General features: G+C 42.6%; 1 protein-coding gene across 4 annotated transcripts in view; it reads right to left on the bottom strand.

Annotated features, from left to right (window-relative positions):
• Positions 1–1,029: 1,029 nt before the first annotated feature.
• The window catches only part of LOC104960191 (nucleosome assembly protein 1-like 4), a 13,024-nt gene continuing 4,259 nt past the window's right edge, over positions 1,030–9,794 (bottom strand). For 3 of the 4 annotated variants that reach the window (XM_010788166.1, XM_010788168.1, XM_010788167.1), the window contains exons 5-14: positions 8,796–8,882; positions 8,318–8,452; positions 8,144–8,215; positions 7,899–8,038; positions 7,539–7,684; positions 4,258–4,277; positions 4,016–4,135; positions 3,829–3,864; positions 3,618–3,668; positions 1,030–2,633 (exon numbers count right to left, since the gene is read on the bottom strand). In XM_010788166.1, coding sequence (XP_010786468.1) covers positions 2,595–2,633; positions 3,618–3,668; positions 3,829–3,864; positions 4,016–4,135; positions 4,258–4,277; positions 7,539–7,684; positions 7,899–8,038; positions 8,144–8,215; positions 8,318–8,452; positions 8,796–8,882 — 846 coding nt within the window. In that variant the 3' untranslated portion in view covers positions 1,030–2,594. Of the gene's footprint in view, positions 2,634–3,028; positions 3,065–3,617; positions 3,669–3,828; positions 3,865–4,015; positions 4,136–4,257; positions 4,278–7,538; positions 7,685–7,898; positions 8,039–8,143; positions 8,216–8,317; positions 8,453–8,795; positions 8,883–9,794 lie in introns of all 4 variants that reach the window. The other variant, XM_010788169.1, reaches the window with a different exon arrangement.

Genomic DNA, 9,794 nt, shown 5'->3' with positions numbered 1-9,794 from the left:
TATGGCCAATCCATGACTAGCACAGAAGTCCAGTAACAAACCACCACTCCGGTTCAGATCAGGGGGGCCGTTCCTCCCAATCACTCCCCTCCAAGTGTCTCCATCATTGCCCACATGTGCGTTGAAGTCTCCCAGCAAGATTAAAGAGTCCCCTTCAGGAGCCCCATACAGGACTCTTTCCAGGGTCTCCAAGAAGGCCGTATACTCTGAACTGCTGTTGGGTGCATAAGCACACACAACAGTCAGAGTTTCCCCCCCATAACCCGAGGCGTAGGGAGGCAACCCTCTCGTCCACTGGGGTAACTCCAACAACGAAGCACCCAACCGGGGACTTGTGAGTATCCCCACACCCGCCCGGCGCCTCACACCTTGAGCAACTCCGGAGAAGAATAGAGTCCAACCCCTATCCAGAAGTAAGGTTCCAGAGCCGACGCTGTGGGTAGAGGTGAGCCCAACCAGATCCAACTGGTAACGCTCCACCTCCCGCACAAGCTCCGACTCCTTCCCCCCCAGAGAGGTGACGTTCCACGTCCCCAAAGCCAGCTTCTGTCGCCCGGGTCTGCTCCGTCGAGACCCTCTGCCTTCACTGCCACCCTTCTGGCAGCGCACCCGACCCCATCGCTGTTTCCCGTAGGTGGTGGGCCCGCGGGACGGAGAAGCGGAGGTGTTGCCCACGTTGCCTTTTCGGGCTGTGCCCGGCCGGGCTCCTCCGGGCCGGGTATCCTCACTTCGTGTGTCGTCTTTCATGAGGTCTTGTGAACCAATCTTAGTCTGGCCCCTTGCCTGAGACCAATTTGCCATGGGAGACCCTACCAGGAACACAAGGTTCCAGACAACACAGCCCCCAGGTTCATCAGGGCACACAAACCTCTCTACCACGGTAAGGTGCTGGTTCTTCAGAGAGGAAGTATGAGAAAAATAAAGCACTTTCTGAATATTAAAAGATGTAAAAATGTCACAGTAGAGGCACAAAATAACATATTTAATTAGCATAACAGGGTCCCTTTAAAGGACAAAGGACTCAACACATTTCCATGTTGCACAACTTTAATAGAATATTTTTAATTAACTGTACAAATTGAAAAGAAATATTTCGCAAGTAACATATTGTGATTAAGAACCAGTTAAGGCCATTGCTAGCACACGGCCCAATGTGGTTAATTTGAAGATGAAAACCGTGGCTCTGAAAGATCTTCCCAAGAAGACCTACAATCGTTCTTTTTAAAAAGAGGTTTTTTTCCGCTGCACTGCCTTCGCTGAGCTGACACCGGGCGAAAGTGTCCATCCAAACTGCCGAAATGCGTGCATTATATAAAATACATTGGCAATCTCTTCCATTTGTTTTCCATTTATATATTCTTTAACAACTTTAAAATTAGATTACACTGTTAATGACAATTGGCAAACAGTTGAATAAAAAAGGACGGTGGGTTTTGTCTTTCTTTTGGCTTCTTGGCAACAGAATTTTCATTTGATCCAAACATCCTCTACCCCGTCACATCACTGACTTTAAACTTTTGTTTAGAACAATATGCATACGAGACTGATGCAACCCAAAAAAGGTTGTGGATCAGTCCCTTTGTCTGATTAAGTGAGATATCCTGCAGTGAAATGCAGAGCCCAGACGGGAGCATTTCTCTATGCAGAGACATTCCAACTTTTCAAAAGCTTGTATTTTTTAATTGTTTTTATCATCCTTGTTGACGTGGGTTCATGAACAACCAAGGGCAAACAGAGAAGAGCTATATATATGTATTACAGTTTTGAGGTATAACCACATGCCTGTCACATGATGTTAGTTAGTGTTACGTGTCCAATCAAGTGCTCAGTTTAAATGCTTGTTAAGCCCAATAGAGCTGGGCAGAAGTGAGAGCAGTATTAATGGAGGACACAATTCTTAAGTTTTAAACTAATTTCAATAATAAAAAACATGACTTGGCAGTTTCCACGTTTTGTTAAACTGCTGAGCCCAAATAAGATTTGAGCCAATGAGAATAAGCCTTTAACTGCAGCAGAGTTCCTGAAATGCGACCCCTCAGCTGCATTACACCAGAATAAATAGTCCAATGAAATGACAATGAACATTTTCAAAAGTAAATTCAAAATGATACATTGTATGCATCTTGAAATACCATAACAAAAGAAAAACACTTCAGCAACCCCAGTGAAAGATTAAGTCAGACTTGTTCAACACTTTCCTGTAACTAGCATAAAAAACCCTGAGTAACTGATTTATTTCCATGAAAACTAAAGTTGGGATCCATTTCTTTCCTATGCTTTTTTCAATATGATGATGTTCTGAGGTTGTTGGCAGTAGCAACCTACTCCACCTTACCAAAGAAGAAGACTGCCCCTGTGTGATGACATGGTAGTTTATTAGAGTCAAATCACTTCCCGCTGTGAGTTTTGAATGAAGCCAAATAAAAGTGTTAGATGGGCGCAAGACGAAAGAAAATAAGTCATGCACATAGTAAAAAAACGCAGTTTGGTTTGTGTTCTATTGCGTTCATGAGTTCATAAAATGGCGTAGGAGGACTCGTTGATTGGCTAAGAACTGATTTGACGAAGAGAAGGTCTCCACCAGGTCACCACGGTTACTGCTGTTTGCATTCGGCAGGCTGGGGCTGTTCTTTCTGTTGGGAATAGACAGAGAGAAACCAGATTAGAAAAAAAAGAAGAGTGAGATAATGAGGCCACTGGGAATCAACTAGCAACCATAGATGAGGCTAACAGGAAAGCAGGCGTGAGAATGAAGGCACCTGGTTGTGTACAACAAAGGGTGCAATGTTAGAAACCTGGGATGGGACTACAGAGGGAAAACAAAAAGATAGATAAAGAGCAAAGACAGGACAGGGAGAAAAAAAAGCGGTGTCTACCCAAGGTGTAAGTTGAGGGTCCTAAACACCTCGGACTATTGGAAGAATCATGAGTGTAGTAAAGGAGAGCGGCAGCCAGAATAATATACCAGAGCCAAAGGACTAGAAAGTGTAAGAAAGTGTTTGGGACGCCATCCTTATTTCTCCCTTACCTAGAAATTGCATGGGGTGAGAATGATTGATTATGCCTGTAATGGGGGGGGGGGGGGGGAGGGGGATCCAGGGAAGGGAGAGACAACAATATGCACAAGTTTAATCAACCGTCGCATTCAGAAAGGAGACATTGGATTTCTGTAGCAATATGAATAACTCATGTGCAGCAGGTATCACGGGACAAACACATTCTGCACAACAGGCACCAAAACAAACTTTTACATAAACAAGGCAGCGTTGTTGGTCACTCCTGTTCAAACCGCTAATGGAGGCATGTTATGCACTTGCTCACCATCAGACTGGAATATCTAAAAATGGAGAATGGTCCTTTCAGTCCAACTAAACTACTAAATGGATGTCTCTTTCACTGACCGTCACTACATATGAGTTAGTATCCGATAGCCTGTTAAGAGTATGAACAGGAGGAGACGTATGCAGCATGTGTTGCCTGTGAACTGGTGGTTAAAACTGGGAATATATAAAATAACCTTTAGGGAAAATTCTATTCAAAAAGGTTATGTCTTGATAAACATCGTAAGTAGAGGCACTATAAATCAAATCAGAAAAAAATTAAGAATGTATACTCACATTGGTGTCTCCCTCATCATCGTCGTCATCATCACCCTCGTCATCTTGCTCCTGAGAATCAAAGAAATGAGAATAAGAATGTATTCCAAAAATGACCTTCCTTAATAAATATAAACAATGAGTGCTTTTATGATATAGTTGTGTGAACAGCGACGCCCAGCTGACGTATAAAAGATCTAATTCAAATGGTAGGGAAAATAGTATTACCAACCTCTTCATCTCCCTCCTCCATCTCCTCCTCTTCAAACTGCATTCAAAAAAGAATCAGGGTGAAATAACACATCGTAAACCAGCGTTGACAAATTTAGCTTATATGTTTTCTTCCAGTCTGTAAATGTCCCATTTTGTGGCTTTTTCTGCATCCAAGTACAACAGCGTGTTGGATCAAAAACACTCACGCTCTCATCATCTTCCAGGGCCTCTCCGGTGAAATACAGCACTGCTCTGGGAACTATTCTCTCACGGAAGAAATGACCAATCTCAAAGTCTGTGGCTAGGGTGAACTCAGAGTCTTCGTCCTATAAAACATGAGCACAAAGAGACCATTCAACACAGCTACAAATCCCATAGATTCATGTAATGGAAGACACGATGACATGGGTGCTGGTTTTATGAAGAAAAAAAGCTACATTTTACTCACCATTTCTCCTTCTGGTGAAGCTGTAAAGAAAAGGAAAACGTAAGCAATAAGCACTACAAAACCCTGCTTTATAATGACCAGGGCTCGACATTAACAACTGCCCGATGGCCATCTAGTATTTAGCTCGGGCAATGAAGCCTCACCTGCTGGTTGCCCGATCGGGCAATGAAGCCTCACCTGCTGGTTGCCTCATCGGGCAATGAAGCCTCACCTACTGGTTGCCCGATCGGGCAATGAAGCCTCACCTGCTGGTTGCCTCATCGGGCAATGAAGCCTCACCTGCTGGTTGCCCGATCGGGCAATGAAGTCTCACCATCTATTATGCCAGTATCATGCAGCTCGCAGATCCAGTAATGAGTGACCCGACAGTAAAAGTAAACATATCTATAACTAGTTACGGTAGTTCAAGAGGTAATTAAAATAGCTACGTGTGATATTCTAACCTGAAGTGTGTGTTTTGTTCCGCTCACCGCTGCATGTGATTATGCTGAGCTGCGTGTCGACTCAGCAGCAGCTGACCTCTCTCTTCCGTCAGATTAGACTTCACTCGCGTTTATGTCCATATCGATCAGATCCAGCTAGTTCTAGCTAATAATATGACTACCTGCTTATTAAAAGACACCTAAACAATAAGCGTCGCTATGCAACTGGGTGAGGCTACAAAGTATAGCGCAGCATTATGCATTTGTTTACATGCCCAGCGCAACTGAAGCGGTATTGCGCTAAAGGGAAATTAGTTTGACCGGACATTTTGACCGAAGAGATTTAGATTTGCCGGCTAACGGGANAACGCACAATCAACCCAGACAGCACATCTCTTTCTCCACATTAAGTGTTAGACATTAGAATTGACTCTTCTTGTCTGTCACATCCTCTTCTTGTCTGTCACATACTCTTCTTGTCNACAAAGTATAGCGCAGCATTATGCATTTGTTTACATGCCCAGCGCAACTGAAGCGGTATTGCGCTAAAGGGAAATTAGTTTGACCGGACATTTTGACCGAAGAGATTTAGATTTGCCGGCTAACGGGAACTCTGACGTCGCCATTTTGTGTGCTTCGCGGATGCGCTCGGCTCCTCTCGACTGCTGCTCGGGTCTGCTCGGTCAGCTTCCGGATGAGGAGGCATTCGTTCGACCAACTTACAGTAGATAACATTACAAACATTTTTAACAGGGGCCATAATAGTGTAAATAATGTTTGTTTTGGCAGTGAGTGTTTTGGAACTGAATGTAATGTTTTCAATTTGTTTTACATCTGGGAAGGCATTTGCCTTCATCAGATGGAAAGTGTCTTGACCAACAACTTAAGTATTTCTTATAGCTATGCAGGGCATGCAAGCGAGCAAACAAACAAGAACAAACAAGTGAAATGAAGAATACAATTGAAATTGTACAATATAATATTGTGGTGGTTCATCTTATAATTCAGTCTAGAGAATGCACCAGACAGCATCTGAGACCTAAAAAAATCTAAATGTTCTAGGGGGAGGCCCCCCAAACCCTTCGTGCGTCATTTCGTCCGCGCGCATTTTTCAGGGCAATCTCTATTGGGCTCAGGGCCATCTGTAAATTAGCTTTGATGGCCCACAGGGCCATCTCCCAAAATCCTTAATGTCATGCACTGATGACAAGAGAAGGATAATTTCTAAGATAAAGCACTTAAAATGTGATATTTTTGACTGCACGTTCGTTACAAAAACGTCACAGGCGGCTGTAAAATGAGTTTTATAATTGCTTTCAATGTTGTAGCTTTGGATGAGCTGTAATTGACCAACATCTAAAAGCCCATTTAAGGCCACAGCCATGCCGATCATTAAATGGCATCACAAAGTGAGGTCACATCCACAGAAAGTGGCGGGCTGTATAGAAGCAGCTGTGCTCCAGCACCCATACACTGGCTAGAGGTGACATCACCCCATCCTTCCTCTGCTCTCAACAATACTGAATTAGAGGAAACTGTTGTGTAACATCAAGGTTATGACCTCCTTAGTCATTATTCAGTGTGAGCATTAGAAATTGTTCTCCAACACGGTCTTCTACTGTATGATCAGCATACATTCAAACCGTTGGAAGGCTCATTATGGGCTGCATCTAAAAAGTCAAATAACCCGTGTTCACACACACCACACTGTTTATGCATGTTGACATGATCAGTGAGTGATGGCTTCCTCACTAATGGACATCCCAACCCCGGAACCACACACCTGAACACATTTAAGAGGAGCTATTTATACCAACCAGTCATATACCGAGGCTGTGCCTGAACCAGTAGAACAAACTATTGCTCAGCCAATGAGTGATCAGGTCAACTTTCCAAAGACAGAATAAGTTGAGGCATGTCTGACATGTAAGGCAACTACACAGGAAATACAATCCAATAATGAAATAAAAGGCGTTTTGATCCTTTGAGAGAAGAACTCATGAATCATTTCAAGATGTTTCACTTACGGGATTGTCTCACTGTATTTTACACTGCAAAACAAAAAAAGCCTAACCTTTTTAGACGGACATCCCTTGCCTTTGATATAGGTTATCAGACCATCAAGGTCACTTAATGTCTTAAAGATTTGACTTTATACTTTAACTAAACTGCCAGAATGATTGTATAATGTAACGAGCCAAGTCTTTTTTGTTGCAGAAGCTTGCCATTTTGTTGAATGTTTCATCTTCTTCCTTTGATTTATTCCTAATAAAATAAGCATGTGCATTAGCTGACTTTACACTTACATCTTTAATTTTTTAGTGGGTTATAGTTATTTTTAATAGATGTATCACAACTCTGCCTCACATTTTGAGTTGGTCATTTCTGTGCGAGTCATTAACGGATAACTGTTAAGCGTCCCAAAGCTTCCAAACCCCACTAAAGATGTTTAATAACGGTAAAAGCAAAGATGTAAAAGTTTTTAGGTAGAGTAAACCGTTTCGTGTACACAGCCCAACATCAGTGAGCGACAGACAGTTCGACTGTTCCACCCGCTCACAGTTTAAGAGTCTGCCGCCACCTGCTGTTCATTCAGCTTAATGCAGTGACCAATAGTCAAATAACATGCATGTTGCCATAACGACATGCATGTTGCCATAACGTCTGCAGATTCAAACTAAAACATGTTGACTGTCAAGCTAGTGTGTTTTTGTACAAAGCAAACAGAAAAATGCCTGAATTTAAAAAGACACTGCTGGGAAAGACAGATGTTGAAAAGAATAGTAGTTTCTCTAAAAGAATTGCAAGAGAAAGCAGTATATTTTGTATACCCGTGTTTCCGAGTGTGTTCTCTCTCACCTTTGATAGGGTTAAAGAAGTTGAAGAAAGAGTCGTTGGGGACCTGTTTGGTAACGGTGCGAACCGTGCCGCGGCCTTTATGCTTCTGCTTCTTCTTAATAGTTTTCACAGTCACATCCTTCCCCTTGTGCCAGTCTATCTGACAGCTACAGAGAGGAGATGTAAAAAAGTGAGAGGCAGTCTAAAGCAAGGATGCAAAAAAAGGTCAGTGAAAGTGCCAAGTTGAGGCTGATATGTGGGACGTTAAGTCAAAAAAGATGAATATAGAAAGAGTGAACAGAGAGGCTTCACAAACCACATAATCTATTTGATCTTAAACCTCAACATCATGTGTCATAACCACAGTATGTGTGCTCTCACCCTTCACAGTCAATGATCTCGGGCCCCTCGAATGAGAACGGCTCTGTTGCGTCAGGCTCCGACTTCATCTTGTAGACTTTAGTGAGCACGGCATTGTTGAAGTAGCCATTGGGCTCAAAGTGGAACTCTAATGTGAAACTCTGGGAGAAAGATCAAGATGGATTATGTCACCTAGTATTTTAACTGTATTTAGTTTATTACTTAGGAATGATAGTATTTCTTTATTAAAACATGAAGATACTGACCATTGGCTGTCCTGGCTCAGAAAACTTGACTTGAATATCTTTCAAGTGCTTTAGGATGGCCTCATCATGTTCCTGGTGGTAGACAAACAGTCAGTTTAAAGCCAAATGACATTGTTCAGGAACCGGTTGTTATGCGTTTCAGGCATGAGTGAGCAACAAATCCTTGAAATGTACCTGCAGCATGTCACTGAGCATGTCCACACTCTTGAATATGGTGAGCCAGAACTCAGGGATGCCTTTTGGGTCTTCCTCTGGCTTGGCTTCCTCTTTCTTTGCATCCTCAATAGAAGCTTTTTCTTTTACCTGCTCCTACAGGAAGTGAAATGGAACTGTTAATGGAAATCTACATTTAGTTTAATAAGCTTTGGTGAAGTGCCCTTGAGACCAAGGTCTTTTAAAACCCACAGCTCGACTTGTGTGTGCAAAAAAATCAGATCAAATCAAGATTACAGCAACATAAACTCTCACAGTTTGCATGTCCTGTTTGTTGGTGATTCTTTTCCAGATTTTTTTGCAGGATGTTAGTTTATTTATGAGATTAACGCAGTCTGTCACTATAAGGAAATAATATTGTCCTTTGCTGTGAAAAACCAACATTTACTTTGCAAAGTGATAAGGCTTTTAAGAAAAAAGTTTTTTAGTCTTTGCTTACCGCTAGCTCCTCCTCTTCTTCTCTGTCACTGTGCCACTCGCACTCTGCATCTGTGGGCTCCACTGTTCCTGTGACAACATCTCGTCTCTGGGACACACAAACAATAAGACAAAGATAATCACTTTAATTTCTGCTCGATACACAAAACTATGAAGAACACAGTACCTTAAAAAGGATAAAATACCACATTTTATTTAAATTTAAGTATTTTAATATTCGCAGTATTTTTAGGTTGCGTCCATGTTTGCAGTAAGCACTTTGCATGAATAGTGGCCATTTTAATAACATAATTAAAAGGCAGGTATTGTATCAAAGACATAGTTTTGGTAGTGTGACAACACTAATCACAGAGGAATCTGGGAATATGAGTGTGAAAAATCTGTATACAAACAAGCATTCATTCCATAAAGCTGAATTATTTTAAAGGTCACATGTCATGGCCATTTCCACTGATCATAATTCCATTGTTGAGGTATACTAAAATAGAAAAATACTGTGCAATTTTCCAAACTCACATTGGTTTCGCATACAGCATCTCTGTAAAGTATGTGTATTCAGCAGTATTCACTTTCTCCACTAAACGGCTCGCCGCAGCTCCCCCCCCCCCCCCCCAATAGTGGGCAGGGGACCACACAAATACTTCACCAAAGCGTACAATTTGCCACCCGTCCGTTTTGAGTAGTTTTCATGTGGGACATCGCTCTTTTGCCTTTATGGAGGGGTTTTGCGGCAGCAACACTTTGCAGTAGTACGCAGTCGTAGGTAAACTAAAGAAGGCCCATGCACGAATGCTTTCAGGCATGGCCTTGATTTACCCGGTAGGCACTCGGCCATGCAATTCGGGGGCGCCTAAACCAGTTTAGGTTAGGTGTGTCGTGAGTCACGTCCGTCGGGCGGCTCACGACGAGGGACGCGTCGACTATTGTCCTGTCAAACCTAACGCCGCCACACTGAAATACACACAAGTCCAACTCAACCGACACAACGACACACTTAGCG

Source organism: Notothenia coriiceps, unplaced genomic scaffold, assembly GCF_000735185.1.
Source record: "Notothenia coriiceps isolate Sejong01 unplaced genomic scaffold, NC01 NC01_scaffold00031615, whole genome shotgun sequence".
NCBI classification, from domain to species: Eukaryota; Metazoa; Chordata; class Actinopteri; order Perciformes; family Nototheniidae; genus Notothenia; species Notothenia coriiceps.
The sequence above is the reverse complement of the archived record's forward strand: the minus strand, read 5'-3'. Positions and strand labels throughout refer to the sequence as shown.